This window comes from Scomber scombrus, chromosome 5 (genome assembly GCF_963691925.1).
Source record: "Scomber scombrus chromosome 5, fScoSco1.1, whole genome shotgun sequence".
Taxonomy (NCBI): Eukaryota; Metazoa; Chordata; class Actinopteri; order Scombriformes; family Scombridae; genus Scomber; species Scomber scombrus.
The window spans coordinates 25,230,065-25,247,098 of NC_084974.1; the positions used below are offsets into that span (position 1 = coordinate 25,230,065).

Consider the following 17,034-nt stretch of genomic DNA (forward strand, 5'->3'; position numbering starts at 1 on the left):
CTTTCAAATTTTCTCTCCTTTCTCTCCAGATCAGATCTATCTAAAGTTACACGATGGCCTTGCTGCTGTCACAGCTCATGTTTCTCTGGAGTGTGCATATGCCTAGTGAGGGGGGGGTGACAGCAATAAATAGATTAAAGTGTGTAATGGCCCAATAGCCACCCCTGCACTGCTCCACTATGCATGGTTGATTCACTTAAAAAAAGAAAAACAAAAAAAGAAATAAGGCTGCAGCTGTTGGGGCTGACTTAAGTTCAGATTTTTTGGTTTTAGTAAGAAAGTGGAGGTGTGTGTGTGTGCATGTGTTTTTATATTTATGTGTGTGACAATAACGCAGAAAAAAAGGGACTAAAAAAAACACAAAACACCCCACATAAAAGTGCTTATTTAAACGTTAGCATGAGTGTAAATGTGTGCATGAGTACCAACCTATGTGCGCTGTATATATGTGTGCGTGAAGGTGTACATGTGAACTAAGTGTGCATGTGTCTTAATAGGAAGCAGTCACAGGGCTGCTGACGGCTCCATAAAGGAGCCTTTGAATGGCTTGGCTCTGGTAAATTCATAGCAGATGTGAGGGAAAGAATATCCACCCAGGTTGAGTGGCCCTTCACTGCGAAGGCGACAGGAGTCCAATCCAGGGGAGGCAGACGGACGGCAGACAGGAGCCAGGAGAGACACACACACACACACACACACACACACACACACACACACACACACACACACACACACACACACACACACACACACACACACACACACACACATGCATATTGGATGAACTCCAATCAGCCAGGAGGGAACTCTGCGAGGCTCTAAGCAGGAGACAGGAGGTTTTCTTTGAGGCACTCTGGCTTTTAAATTGAAAGTAATTCACCCTTTTATTCAAAGTTTTCCCGAAAGAAAAAGTTCCCTGTGTTGCGCTCTGGGCAGGTTTTCCATTCAAGTATACAAGTTCAAGCCAGGTGTACACTTCAAGGATGACCTTCACACATTGGATCGTGCCTTCTGGTTCCCTCTGGACCCACAGAGTCTGGAGTGCTCCGAGGCCAGGCTTTATGCCACCTTTCCTGGCGCTGACTGACGCCAGAGGAGGAGTGGGGAGAGACTGGCGCCTCACCACCAATTAACATCCCCTCACACTGAGAGCCATGGCCAGGTAACACATGATAGTCCAGACTCTTCCTAGCAAAGAGCTCAGCAGACAGTCAGGTGGGGTGAGACTCATTACTGTATCCATACGCTGGACATCTGTCAGCGATACAACCAAGAAACAATGTTTTTTTCAGAGGCTTGAGAAAATGAGGCAGAAGACAATGTGTGAGAGGATCCTAGTTTTTTGGTTTTAGCTTTTACAAGAATAAGGTAATGAATAAAATATGGCATGTCGGATAGTTGATGCCTAAAAGTGCAATGCAAATAAGATGCATGGGGTTAGATTTGGGCAACACATCCTCATAATGAAACAACCACATAGGTCAATTGTACCTGCACTCCAGAACGACTCATAGGAGTGTTTTCAAACATGCTGCCTCTATTGGCAGTAGGCCTAATCGTAAAAAATAATGACGTTTTATGGTGTGAAAATGCTGTGGTTAAGGTCTGGTTAGGTTTAGGCACAAAAACCACTTTGGTTATAACCTGACTCTTACCTTGCGAGGCAGCTGGATTTGCGACAGTGTCTTGAAGCCTGACAAAATGGATTCTCGGTTGATCTCAAGATATTGTGATCTTCCGAATCGAGCTGCCTCACAAGGAGAACTTGGTTAGGGTTAGGACAAGATCATGGTTTGGGTCAAAACAGTCACTTGAAACGTGGTGTTGGTTAAAGTTGCTTCCCTAAAGTTACACAACCTTCTTCGTCATGGCAACAGTAAACACTACTACAATCAAAGTTATGGTTTTTAAAAAACTGTCCCAACTTGCACTTGGAAACGTGACACTTTCCGTTGGAAATGGGAAACGAACAGTGTTCCCCTGTAGCTAAGTCCACTTTTTGCCATCTATCTATCCAGCCATCCACCCAACCAATCTGCTCCTAATATAACTAGCTACAGATAGCTGGGTCAAAATTACTATGGCTGCTAGATGGCATAAAGGTAACTGTAGTTCGTTTTTGCCTGGTGAATTTTGGACCACTGTAGTTTTTCTTGTAAGGATGGGCTGGATTTGAGTTTGGATGGCAGGGATATGTCCCTTCCAATGCCAAGGTGTGGCTGAATGGTCCAAGCCATTTTGTCATTCAAATCAGTTCCACATTACATTGCTGGTAAGATCTATGCAGAGTTGCCAAGTTTGTAATTTTTTAAAGTGCTATGCTAAAGAGTAAAAATGGACACTGGGGATATCATCTTGGTCCTTTTTACAGAAGATCTGTGATCAGTGTACTGACATAATATAAATGTTATGAAATGAACCCAAAATTGAGTTGATCTAAACTTGATTTGTTGCCAGCAAAATGTAAGAACAGACATTCAGAATCTCAGGTGAGGTTTAAAGATGTCTTACAGTAGATAGTTGATTTTTACCTACAGTAACATAGGTTATGTGTCTTGTAATGTTTATTGTAACAGGCTATATGAGCAAATACACAGCCAATATATTTAATTTTTGCAGAGTTATGTGTGCATATGAAAGAGAAAAAAGGAGATAGAGAGCAAGGGCCCATACACGACAGCTTATTTTGGCCGCCCGACAAAAAGTATCCATGTCAATGTTAAAACCAAACCTACGCCCTTGCTGTTCTGAGTGAAATAATGCTCCATCTCACAATTGAATCTGATCATATATGCATGTAACCATAATCTAATATCATAATCAATGGTATCAACATTTTGGCATAATAAGCTAATTAGCTTTCTTTCTGACAGTAAGATGAGATGATCAATGCTACTCCTCTCCAGTAGGTCTGATGACTAAACAATGTAAACAAAATCTGCGCTGCATACAGAAATCTACATTTGTATTTTGTAAACTTTAACTTGACACATGTAAAAAAAGTTCCCTGCTCTGCATCAGCAAACAGCCCCGGCCTCAATTAAAAGTCGTCTGGAACATTTATCACGTGGGGGCACCGAGGCTCATTCACACACTGTCTGCCTCCTGAGGCAATTACAACTGATAGATGGAAGGTTTAGGTTTATTACCTGTGTTGCTATAAACAAGGTGTACGTACAATGAGGTTTTTTTTTGTGTAAAGTGATGAGGGAATCTAAGTGCCAGCTCATAAATGAGGCCCTAGCGGTTGTATCCGGAGGCGATTGGTAAACACAACATGAGCTCAGTCTCACTTGTAAACTGCTGCTCTGACTGTGACCACAATGCAAAAGCTGCAGCATTGTCAGGTTTAACAAAAATATCTTGCAAAAATATTTCTAAAGATCGAGGAAATACAACTCTGAAATGTGTATTATACAAAACAGGATAGATGTTAGGAGTTTTCCCCTAGTTTCCCTGATACCTGGTTCTGTGTTGGAAAGATCCCTAATGCGCTCTAAGCCTGTTGATGGAGGTGATCTTGCATGCAAGGTTGCTTCTGGAAAACCAGACTCTGGAGAGTAAGCAGATTTTTTTTTCTGTAAGCAATACGCCCTCCTCTCTGTGTGTGGGGGCAACGGGCACTTTGTCTGTAACTCAGGCAGTTCCATCTGACTGCTACTGAAAACAAACAGTAACACAAATTCACATCGTGAGCACCTCTTGAGCAGATAAATTACTCTATATCTCCTGTCTGCATCTCTTCCTCTAGATGTCTCTGCATTTCCTTGTCTATTTTCTTCTTTTCCTGCCATCTGTTTGTCTCTTTTCCTCTAGTTATGTCTCCCTGTCTTCATTCCACGCTCAGATGATGCTCGGAGGATAGACAAAGCTGGGGAGGTCGGCTGGCTGGCATCGCTTTCACTTTTAATTAAAACTTCACACCCAAATAAATGTAGCAGAGTATCACACCCACTCATATCGCCCTATGAAAAGAGCCCGCCGGGGCCAGATGTTTGCCTTAGCAAGGATAAATATCTAAGTGGCAGCTTTCTCTGTAAGGGAATCTGCTCCCTCTGTCGTTTTGTCGGATTAGCTGGGGTAAGGAAAACATGGGGATCGTGTTCTGTGCGTTTCCCACTCTATGGCTGTTCAGCATAAACACCCAGAGTTCTTGGCCTCCCCTCACATCCGCCTCCTTTGCTCCTCCGCCGCTCTCCTCAGCCCCTGGGGTTCCAGCGCAGGGTTTGTTTTAGTAGCGCAGCCCCAGAAGAGTGTTTGGTTGTGTTGTGTGTCACACTGGGTGAGTGTTTGATTATGTTGAGTGTTACACGGTGTGGGTGTGCATGAGTAGAAAGGCGGGGGACGCTAATCCCTCTCTGCTTTGTCCTCTGCTGCCAAGCTTTGGTCTTTGCAGGACACTTCACGCTGGAGCTGTGGAAGAATTCATATAGCCGCTGCTCCCAAGAGGGGCCTGTGGACTTGAAGGGTCTCATAGTTATGCATGCAAAAATGAATGAGGAATGGTTACTTACACATGCACAATCAGAAAAAAAGGTTGAATCGAGGAGACCTCAGCATGATCACACAGTGCTCAAACTTTACCTGCTCACACCATGCAATAAACTCCCCACTAAAGTATGTGTTTGGTGATTCAATATTGTCCATATTGTCTGATAAACCTATTAAAAGACCAAAAACAATTAAATGATCCTACTAACAAGTGTCATCTGTGCATGCAATGCCTGAAATAGCACATTCCTCTGTGCCATATAGCTCTATTGTTATCTAAAAATAATTAAAAACTCATCAGTGAGCCACACTGTTGCACTGGGCGACATTTTCCTTCATTATGATGAACACACACAGACACACACAGGCACCATCCTGCTGTCGCAAATACTCATGAGAGCACCAAATGTGTATTAATCCGCAGCTTAAAATAGTCCTCAACAAATGCAAAGCTCATTGCTGTTTTATAAAATTAGAGATGCATGTCTTCAGCAGGAACCAGTGTGTTTGGGGAACAGAGCCACAGACAAGGTAGTCATAAAGTCGTATGGAGTCATAAAATACCGAGAAACAGACTAATACATTGCTGGTTTTGGTCTTTTCACAGAATTTGTTGACAAAAACAAAAATATCAAATATCATGAGCATTATCCTTTAAATCTGATGTCCAATCCGACAAATTAGCATTGACAATAAAACATGCAGAGTTGTCGAGGGGGGATTTTGGTAGAAGTTAATGATGCACACTTTTCTAATGAGTAAGCCCTGTTTAGTCCTGTTTGGCTGTGTTGTGGAAACCAGCCTGTAGCGTGGAGCACCTGGCCCAGTTGGGTTCTGGTTTGGGGCTACAGGCCGGCCCCACTAATAGGCACTTGAGCCCCCCCACATCCGGCTTGTACCATGTTCCACTTAATGAGGCTCAACCCTGGGCTGTAAACAAGCCCAGATGCAACCCCAAAACACACACAGGAAATGTCTCATGACCATAACAACACAAAGATCCTGCCAGCTCATGCATGATGGGGTGTGAACAGGAAGGCTGATCCTTGCAGGTTTTCTCCCTCTCTGCTCCACAAGCAGTTATTATCCTGAGGGAAAGGCCTGCATGTGGTGCTGCTGCTCTAGCTCTTGCTCTGCATGCCAAATCCTCACCGACTGCCAAGATCATCACAGACCGCTGCCTTGCTCCTTTTCCACAGCCTACAGTTACAGTATATACACAAACCACAGTTTATTCAGCACCGTGTTGGACCTGGCATGTCAGCTTTGACATGCCACAATAGGAACAATGTCTGGTTCCACACAAAGAGTATCTCTCATGCAACAAGGTTTTTATTTTACTTGTAGGGGGGCTGAGTCCTTGACAAAAGGTCCAGTGTTAGAGTGAGTGTGGCCCCAGCTGGTTCCTTTTACTACACGGACTGGCTAATGTACAGTGATCAGCCTGAGTCAACAGCCCTGGCCGGAAAAAGAGCTTAATTGATGATAGGAAATTCTTGGGCCAAATGTGTTTGAACTGCCCCGAACTGTCCCGTTGAATTTTCTGTCTCATTTTGTCCACAAAGTACAAACAACCCTGGACAACCTCACCAGTTACTTACACTGTGCAAAAACTACAAACGTGAGTTAATTAACATGTTCATTTGAAGAAACTAAGAGCAGAAATAGTGCACACACACACACACACACACACACACACACACACACACACACACACACACACACACACACACACACACACACACACACACACACACACTTCTCCTTAATTAGCCCATTACACCCCTCCATACAAACACTGGGCTACTACACAAAGGACTTTTATACCTTCAGATGGTCTGGTGGAGTAAAATCACTCCTCTGTTTGAGACTGCTAAAAATGTCCCACTCACTCAAAAAAATGTTTTTGCTTCCGTGTTGAGAGAATAAATGCTAGGTTGGATCAGTCAGAGGGACAAACTCTTGCGGATGCGTTTAGGGGTTAGGATTAAGGTTTGAGTTACGGACTAAATTACACCAGCACAGACACATGCATCACACAGCTCATCTCAATTTTTGTTCAGCTAGTTTATTTCTTTCTATTTTTTCTATGTGCAGCTATGTGGGCCTCGACGGTGAAAACTACATAGCATTAAATTTAAAAAAGTTTTTTTTAATTACATGCACATTATTGATATTATAATTATATCAATCAAATTAGGGGGTAGAAAATCCTGTAGTTAAACCAGTCTACTTTAGGCGCGCAGGTGGTCGAGTGGTTAAGCCACGTACGCAGTGGACTCCAGTTCGAGTCATTTGCTGCATGTCACCCCCCCCCCCCCCCCCCCTCTTTCCCGTAATTTCCGGTCTCTCTACTGTCAATAAAGGTGTCTATGCCAGAAAAAATCCTTAAAGAAACCTCCAGCTCCAGCTTCCAAACCCTGCATAACCAACTGTATTATCACTTGGTAAAACTCAATATGCATGCAGTGACAGTGATGGAGTCTGTTAGCAGGTAGAAAACGTTGCTCTGCCTCATCTACATCCATGCCTGGTGTATTTCAGCTGTTGAGTTGGGGTTATGCACACAATGAAGAAACCTCAAGTGTACAAATCTCTTGGGAGCTTTGCAAATCGTGCCTCTGGCTGATCCAATCTAGCACCAACATGATAAGAGTTAGTTGAGTAGATTAATACTGCTGTCATTTCCGTGCAGGAAATATGGAGCTACAGCCAGTAGTTGGTCAGCTTAGTTTAAACTTTTTAACTAGCTCGATTTAGCATAGAGATGCTGTGCACAGGTAATCCGCCTACCAGCACCTCTAAATCTTACTGATTTATTAAGTTAAATGCATAAAAGCAGGTATATTACATGTGATTAAAGGCAACATCAGCATCAGCAGTGAAGAGTTTGAAGCATATCATCTGGAAACTTCATGAATCAAAACAGTCAATATGAAACAAGTCGGAAAAAGGAGAAAAAATGGCAGACAAGAACAAACTTCAAAACTCCAAATCAAAGAGTGTGAAATGCAAGGGAGAATAGCAGATCCTTACCGAGCCCGGGGCTTGGTGGAGGGGTGGGGGAATCAGTGCGTGAGGGGGGGCTGTGCCTCCTCTCTCAGAACACAGAGCCGAGGGGGGAGCCTTTGATGGCGGAGCGTGACATGAGCACATTTAGGATGGGGGTGCAGTGGCGGTGTGACAGCAGACACACTTGCCAGACGACCCATCCGTGGATCTGGGTGGTTCTGTTTCATTTCAGTACCTGTTGACAAACCATTTGTCTAATTGTGACTCAAACCGACCATCCTGCTGTCACAGATCCACTGGAACAATTTTTGATTTGAGGTGTTTTTAAAAGCTAAACTATGGAGTTAAGTTTGTGTATCTTCAAGTTAAAATGATGTTTTCCTGCATTTGCAAGGCAATGCAGATTTGGATGTTGAATGAACATTGTGATGCACTGCATTCATGTGATTGGTTGATCTTCCTTTGGTTATCCAGTCAATGGCTCAAACAAAACCACAGGGGTTTAAAGATGTTCAGGAGGGCCAGAGCAGGTTTCAGGGCCGAGCTCAGACTCCTACATCCTTTCCTTTTACACTCCCTCCCTTTAGAGTGTTTCTAAAAGCAGTCTTTGCACGGGTTTGTGTTCTTTGTTGATGCTGTTTTCACATTTTTTTTCGTCCTTTGTAACTCCTGCTCCCTCTCTTTATCTCCGGGGAGACACTCTTTGGTACAAGAGATTAGAGCGGGTGCTGCCTAGCAACTGAATAAAAATGGCAGCTACAAAAGGGGCGCTCTCACTCTCCAACGTCTGACCTACATAATCCCAAGCCTCTGATCGTGCAACATAACAAAATGATGAAAGGCCTGCTGTGATTTAACCCTCAAACAAATACTTGCCATCACTGACCTCTTAGCTCAAAGAGCGATCTCGCCTTCTGCATAACACCAAAGGGTGACTTCTGAAATCTTGACGGTGCCTAATTAGAAAGGAAGAAGAGGCCGTGAACACTATTGGAAATGAGATGAATGTATTTGAGGAGATGGCAACAGAGTGGCAAAGGAGATTAACAGTGATCACAGCAATGCTGTTGGCTTCAGAGAGCGAGAGCGAGCGGTGGAACCTCCCTCTGTTCACTGATTCATCTCTCCTTCAGCCACAGGCAGACAGAGCACAGGAATGAGTACAGAGGGATGAGAAGGCTTTACTTCTCTGTCTTCTTCTTATTGATCAAAGGACATGAAAAAACAGAAGAAAAAAAAAGATACAGCGAAAAGCTGGAAACTTGTCTCTTGAAACTTTCTCCTCCTGAACTCTGTTCGTAATATAATCTGCCTGACCTTTACTCTTCTCTGTTAGCAGCTGTGACACATTTGCATCCATTTTGACTGGTCTTTGACATCTTGGACGTTAACTTGGCAGAAGCTTTTTCTCCAAAGTGACTTACCATAAATGATGCAGTGCAAGATGTCATCAAAGACTGCAAGTGCAGCTCTCCCAAACAAACAATACAGATGTGAGGAAGTGCTGGCATGATATGTCACAAAAAACATCTCAACCTTACAATGGATCTCTCTTTCCTATTTTTGATCATTTGCGTTTGGAAACAACCCACAGGCTCCTTGTAAAGACGAGGAAGCAAAACTTTTCATTTACTCGAAACCACCAGTTTCATTTCTGAAATATATGTGATGATTTGAGTGCCCCCCCCCCCCCCCCCCCCCCCCCCCCCGGCAACAGTGCTCCTTCTAACACATTTTAATTTGAGGGTACATTTGCATTAATTCAAGTTTAAATAATGTTTTTTTTAGGTTTTTTTAGTTAAACATTCAGCACCAAGTTAATTCTGATTTAGACTGAGGCACATATTCCTTCCAGTCGTGTCTCTAACCTCTTCAGATCAAGATGAAAGGATGATATCTGGAGATGGAGACTGAAAAGTTACGTCCTTCAGCTCAGATCAAGTGCAGTTAGAATATTCCCACTGCAGAAAAAAGTATAAGTGAGCAAAATCTGCAAGTGGAGGTGAAATTGCTTCATGTCTTTCTAATACAAAGAACTTTTTTTGAGTCAAGTGTCATTTTTATTCCGGTTCAGCTTAAAAAGTCCTGTTTTGAAGTAGTGACACTTTTAGATGTTTTTTTAAATCATTTTAGAAGAAATTTTATAGAAAAACTTCCACCCGAGAAAGAAAAATTAATCCTGAAAGACGGCTAACAGACAAAATAAAGAGGGAAAACAAAGAAAGGTTTTGATTTATATAATTGTACATCAACTCCTGATAGAAGTGTTGCTATTAATTAGAACATGTCATTTTTAATGATATAAAAAACCTTCAAGTATTTCCCCTGTTGTGCTTCTGAAATACCAAAGCACTGAACAATCCAATGTACTCTGAAACAATGATAGACTTTTAATGTCTGTCTTGCGCTTTCATTTCATTGACGTGATAAATGCTGTTGGACAGATTTCAGCTGCTGTATCTCTTCATCCACTTCAGACACTTGACACTGTATCCTCATTTCAACCAAAAAAGTAACTGTAAAGCCAAATTCTCACACTCACCCATGTGCTTTTACCTCTGGATTCATCTCAGAGGTCACCATGTGAATGTTTATGTCTGCATAATGATAGAAGTCATTGTGCGTCTGTACAATTGTGTGTGTTTGTGTCTTGTTCAAACAGGCGAGACAGCAGCGACCGAGGACTGGGTGCCTGATTGGAGTCCGGTTGCGAGCTGTGTGAACTCTGGTGCTCTCTGACTGCCGTATTTTCATGGAAAGCATCTCTTTGGGGGCCTGCAGGTTTTCAATGCGCTCATTTACACATCAAAACAGCACAGGAAAGGGATAGTGCTCAAGGGGGGTGGGGGACTGCAGAAGGAGGGAGGGCAGGGTAATGAAGGATGCTTTATTTTCTCTTTTTTTCCCCTCAGGGGTGGGCAGGGGTTTAAGTCTATGAGGGAGGCACATTGATGCCATAATGATCGCCTTTAATCAGACCCATGACCAGATGGACGGATTTCTCCTCAGGAGACAAAAACATGGTGTCAGCAGCTGAAGCGGGATAACTGCTGAGGTGTTTTTACGTCTTTTTATAAAAAACAAATTGTACAAATCCTGTGTAAATATTCCTGTTCTGTGTGGCTTCAGAATCAATAAATACGCTGTTCGTCTCACGGTCAACACAATGAAATATTCCTGAGAAAGCTATAAGGAAAAGTGTTGCCTTTTCTGGGAGTAGTCTCACTTTTGGCCCAGACAAACTAACTGCTCAGTGCGACTGACTCTGACACTATTTAACCTCCTGAGCCAGAAGAGAAGAAAAACAGCGTGGAGACTCAGCCAAACTAAATCTTTCGAGCGAGACCAAGCTTACTTACTCCTGAAATTGGACATTACTGGAAGATGGGGTGGGGTCTTCTTGTTGAGAACTAGCCTGGTACTGATTGGCTGGCACTGCTCCAGTGCTGCAGACCTCAGGTGTGTGTATGTGTATGTGTGTGTGTGTTTATGTGTGTGTGTGTGTGTGTGTGTGTGTGTGTGTGTGTGTGTGTGAGAAGGGAAGGTGTTCCCGGCAGCCACATCTCTGGCGCCACAGGAACCACAGCTCAAACAAACTCTGTTTTTGGAATGAGCCTCCTTTCTTGCCTCTATCTGAGTGCTGTGTGATTCCTTTCCTCTGCTAAAGAGAGAAGCTAAAAATAGCGGCCAATGACCTGGAAATGTAGCGATAGAATTCATATTTGTGGAAAAAGAAACAGCAAAGACATCCTGTTACTGCTATAACAAGTCGTTTCTGTTGATCTGTAAATTTTAAAACCTGTTTTAGTCATATTCAGCAATAAATAGGTAAAAAATGCAGAAGGGGCAGGAAATTGAAAAATAAATGCTGAGAATTGAGAAAAAAAGTTGAAATAAAGCATTACAGCAGAGGACTAAAGACAAACTTGCCCTCTGCACTACCCCCATGTCCTTAACCCTCTGCAGCTTCCTCCTTCCTATCTAATCAGCGCAGCTCAGCGCAGGTGGGACAAGCTGGTTTGTGTCTCACACAGCAAGTGTTTGGCCTCTCTGGGTCATGTCACTGGAGTGTAAACTGGGGAGGAAGCACGCGCCCCCGTTCAGGCGCCCATGAACTGGAACATGTGGCTGAAACACCACCAGCTGAGACTCTGGCCGTGAGCGCTCTCCAAGCAAAACAGCCCTTTTTAATAGTTAAATGTGATCCACAAAGTGTCAGAGTCCAGGACTTGCAGCGATTGCCTGCCAAGCCATGGACAACGTCTACAATGGCTGAGTAATGAAAACAAAAAGGAGAGGATGTTGGTAGTTAACCCACATCTTGTTCTGGAGGAGGAAGGAATAAGTAATTTAAATTAACTCAGGCGTTGCACAGATCCACACAAGTGGAAATGTGGTTAATTTACTACAGAGACATAATGCAACTTTGATCTGGCCTTGTGTGTGTCTTTAGTAAATGAATGCTAACATGTTCACTGCACAAGCTGTAAAACATGAATCTTATTTGCTGGAATGTAAACGGTGGAAAAATGACAACAAAACAACTTTTAACCTCTGGAGATGTCAGCGAGCACACGCCTGCTGCTTCACACTCGGAGGTTCCAGTAATGTGATGACGCCGCGTATGAAAACAAGCTCCTGGTCATCACATTTTTCCATGCTATCACTCCCATGTGCTGCTGCTGCTGCCTGTGACACAGCACACAATTACACACAGACATAATAAACAGTCAATTCCACTGCTGTCAAACACTGTAATTTCCACTGTGTTTTACCCGTGAAGCGACTTGTTCTGTGTGGCTGCAATTTACACTGGCACTTAAATTGTTAAAGTCCCGTAATGTAAAAGCTATTTATTTTCACTTTTTTATGGACCATGTGAGAACATGGTGGCTCTTGTGCATAATAAAATTGACTTTATTACTGAAAACTTAGTTGCAAGACCCAACTTGGGGTATTTATTTAATGAAAATAATGTTATGCATAGTTTTTCTCTGAATCAGTCAGTGATTCAGTGACTTGAAGAATTAAAGGTACATTGTTTTTATGTTTTTTAGCCAAATCTTAGTTTATGAAATTCTGATATTTTAATGTGGAAATTTGGATCTTTTGTGTAATGGAATTTGGCTTCACTCGCTTAGCATAAGCAAATTTAACCTTTAACAACTAAAAACCACATGCAAACTTGTATATTAAGTTAATAATCTATCTACAATTTTGAGTGCTTGTGATAAACTTAAATCCATCAGTGAAACCATGCAATAAGGTTGAAATCCAATGCAGATTTGTCCTCTCAGATCAAAGTGCTGAGTGTTTTCACAGGGATCAAATAAAGCAGAGCGAGGGCGACAACAGCGATTCTCGGGAAGGATTAAAACAGCCATTAATGAAATATCTTCTTCCGCAGGCTGCTCCTGCATTTTAAAGGCGGTGATGCAAACATTAATTCTTGCAACAGTTTGTCACTCTATTCATCAGTGATTCTCTTTGAGGATTATTGTTGGGGATGCCTCTGGGATGCAGCATGCACTTAGAAGACACCACACATGGTGGCAGGGAGGAGTGAAGGGGGTGGGGGGGTGTAGCAGGGAAATCAGAGCAAGACTGAAAATAACAATCATTTGTGACTACTTAAACACTTTAAACAGTTAAATATTCACATGAGACCAAAATGACAACACCAGGCAGCGAGAGACTTCAGCATGAATTTGACAAATTTATTATCCTCCAAAAGGCCAGAACCAGAAGAGTTCTTCATAAAAGGCACCATATTTCCCTTGACCTTTAATAAATGCATCTAAACAACAATAATCTGATAAGAGCCAAGGTGAACTTAAATTAAATATATTTACAATAAATAAAACATTTATACAGATTTATACAACTAATCATGCCACTTTCACGGAGGAGAATATTTCCCAAGATGCCTCTCGTTTTTTGTTTTTTTGTTTTGCTTTGCAACACCGGGCATGTCTACTGCACAGAACACTAAGGAACAGAAACATGTGGGTAACAATACTGAACATTTCCCTTTATGCACTGAATACTGTTAAATGGATAGTTTCTCATCCTGTACCTGCGTGTCCCTTGGCAGCAGCAGAGGAGTAACTGACAGTTTAATTCAACTACTCTTCCTCGTATAAAGTGTTTTTTAGCAGCTCCTTACACAGGGCAGAGGTGTGTGTGTGTGTGTGTGTGTTTGTGTGAAAGTGTCAGTGAATGTGCCTGCTTTTGGCAGTGTCCGTGTGTGTGTGTTTTTGTCTGTCAGTGCACTACCGTCTCAGACGTGTGTAGGATTGTCTGAGTGTAGGTCAGTCTTGGCCATGTGCAGGACCACAGCAGGAGATTTGTAGTGGCAGTGCGTGCTGCCGCAGCTCACGCCGCTGCAGGGTTTCCTGCTACTAGTCCTGTCCGTCAGCTTCCTGCTACACAGGCCCTGCCAGGTCTGCAGGGTCTTAGAGCTCCACACCCACACGCCGCTGGTGATGCCCACCACCAGCGACATAAAGATCTTCAGCATGAAGACGGCAACGGTGGGCACGGACGTCTGCAGCGAGCAGTCGCTGCTGTGACCGTTGAACGAGCCGCATTTCATCTGCAGCCCCCTCAGCTTCCAGTAGTCCATGTTGAGCCTCTCGTAGAAGTAGCAGACGATGACGCAGGTGGCTGGCACAGTGTAGAGGATGGAGTAGATGCCAATTTTCACCATGAGCTTCTCCAGCTTCTCAGTGTTGGTGCCCTCGGTCTTCATCACTTTCCTGATGTGGAAGAGAGCCACAAAGCCGGTGAGGATGAAAGAGGTGCCAATAACCAGGTAGCAGGAGAGAGGGATGAGGACGAACCCGGTGAGCGCCCCTGAGTCCATGCTCCCTACGTAGCAAAGCCCTGTCAGCTCGTCTCCCGCCACTTTCCTCATTGTGAGGATGATGATGGTCTTCAGAGCTGGGATGCCCCAAGCAGCCATATGGAAGTAGTTGCTGTGGGCTTCGATGGCCTCGTGGCCCCACTTCTTCCCTGCTGCCAGGAACCAGGTGAGGGTGAGGATGACCCACCAAATGGAGGAGGCCATGCCAAAGTAGTAGAGGATGAGGAAGACGATGGTGCAGCCTGTGGACTCCAGCCCTTCCTGGATGATGTACAGCTCGCCGTGCTCCCGGTCGCAGGCGATGTTCTCAGCCCCGGCCACTGAGCGGATGATGAAGGCCACAGAGTAGACATTATAGCACATGGAGAGGAAGATGATGGGCCGCTCAGGGTACTGGAAGCGGTGTGGCTCCAAGAGGAAGGTCAGGACGGTGAAGGCGGTGGAGATGAAGCACAGGATGGACCATACTGTCATCCAAATGAAGGCAAAGTCCTTGTCCTGCCTGGACCAGAAGACATCCACGGCAGGAGAGCAGCGTGGCGCGCACGACTGGCTCTTGTCCACGAACTGAAACTTGTCGGGGTTCTCACATGAGCCGATACTGCCTGGTGACCGGCCACTGTTGGTGCCCGGCTGCCTGGGGCGAGGGGCCACGGGGAGCATGCCTTCACCTTTCTTGCCCTCCGTCCTGGTTTCATTCTCAGGGGCCTCCATGCACAAAGCATTGGGGTCATTTCTCGTGGGCAGCTTGGAGCAGTCTAGTGAGTCCGGCCAGGTATAGCTGAACTTCTTCATGATGGGTGCACACCTCTCCCTGGCCTGCTCACACATGGGTCTGCAGGCGGGGATGGAGGTCGACACTTTGTCTGTGCACATGGGGGCATAGAGGGAGCAGAGGAAGAAGCGGAGGTGCACATCACAGCCATAAGCCACCAGCGGGGCAAACTCGTTCAGCTTGATGGCAGCCTCCTTCTGGTCGTCGTGGTCCATGAAGTTGGGCATGCGGGTCAGGTTGTAGCCGATCCCCTCGCACATGGGGATCACGATGGGCTCGCACTTGGCTGGTCTGCCTCGCTCCAGGTCGTAGGAGCCGATCTCAAAGCTGGAGCCAGAAATCACCAGCAGACACCACAGAAAAATCACCACCTTCAACGGACAACCATCCATGCTCATTATTCTAGTCAAAAAAAAGTGAGCTCTGTCTTTAAAAAACGAGCATGAAGCAGTCAAAAAGCACGGGGTCGGTTGCAGAGAGATCCCCGCTATTTCCCCATGGTTATCCAAATACCGCTCCTTTAGAAAAAAACACCCCGAAAAACAGCTGCACACACGTAGCAGCTGAGTGTTTTTATCTGTCAGTCCTGAATTAAAACGATTAATCCCACCGATAGTCGAGATAAAGGTCCGTAACTAAAACGTGACAGTCGGAAACTTCGACAAACAATGGAGGAAAAATCATCAAAATCAAACTCCGAGAGCTGCGCGTAAATCCTTAAAGCTTGGTGACCGTTTTGAAGCGGGGGGGACGCAGATATGAAAGTGGTTTATGGTGCTGTTTGTTGCGGGTCTGTCTGTCTGTCGGCTCCTACTCTTCGTCCTCCGCTTTCAGGCTCGACACTGAAGTTTGAGAGCCGCTCAGCGGGACTTGAGTCAGGGAGACGCAGAGGAGAGGAGGGGGGGTGGACGCTCCGTGACGCCCACATTTCACCCGGCGCACCACACAAGGAAAATTATCAGACAGATGCTGGAGGATGGTCAAATACCTCTATTTCTGCTGTGAGTTGTTAGACAGCACTAGAGCCTTTACTTTACCCCATTAAAGGGAACAATCCTGCATTCATTAAAACAGAAACAGAAAGTGCCCCACTCTCTTTTTAAAGCCTGTAAGTTATGCCCATTTCAGGTTTCTTAGTGCACTACAAACTAAAGTCATTTTTAACCATCCATTACATTTATTGGACAGCTATAGTGACTAGTTTGTAATAGATTAAGTCTCAAGATACAAAACACTGATGAGCCTATAAAATATGAATCACAATTATAGATTTAACTACCCAAAGGTAGCCTACAGGCTCTGCTGCAACTGACCAAAATGTTACTTACACATAAATACATCAGTCATAATAATTCAATAGTGTAACAGTGACAAGAGCCATTTTTCTGCAGAGTATTATGCTTTTGTCACTACATTTAGCCAATATTGAATACATACTTTTACTTAATTTGAATGTAGGACTTGTATTTGTGATTGAGAGCATTTTTACAGTGTGGTGTCGCTGATTTTACTCAAGGAAAGGATCTGAAACTTTTCTCCAACACTATTCTTTTTGCAGAAGGACCCCTGGCTTTGTTGAATCATTATCACTCATTCATACACATATTTTGCATGAGCACTACCATAAAATAGCCCACAGTATTACAGGTATTGTATTAAGTCCTTCACTTAAATGTGTAGTTGGGTAAAAGCAGGGCTGGATTCCAAGGGGGTCCCAGGTTGGAGTTGCCCGTTTTACCCATCCAGCCTTGAGTAAAAGTATGGAAGTAAGTAATTAAATATCAATAGTAAAAGCACTTTGTATACGTAGCAGTGCAATGGCCTGTGACTCTTGTTGTTTCTTTACAGTGACACATTTCATTATTATTATTATTATTATTGATGCATTAAC

At 44.0% G+C, this 17,034-nt stretch overlaps 1 protein-coding gene across 1 annotated transcript; it reads right to left on the reverse strand.

Moving 5' to 3' along the window:
• Window positions 1-13,206: 13,206 nt before the first annotated feature.
• fzd9b (frizzled class receptor 9b) lies at window positions 13,207-15,970 on the reverse strand. The gene has a single exon (XM_062419426.1). It carries the CDS (start codon window positions 15,539-15,541, stop codon window positions 13,784-13,786), a length of 1,758 nt encoding a protein of 585 aa, XP_062275410.1. The 5' UTR covers window positions 15,542-15,970; the 3' UTR covers window positions 13,207-13,783.
• Between the last annotated feature and the right edge of the window lie 1,064 nt (window positions 15,971-17,034).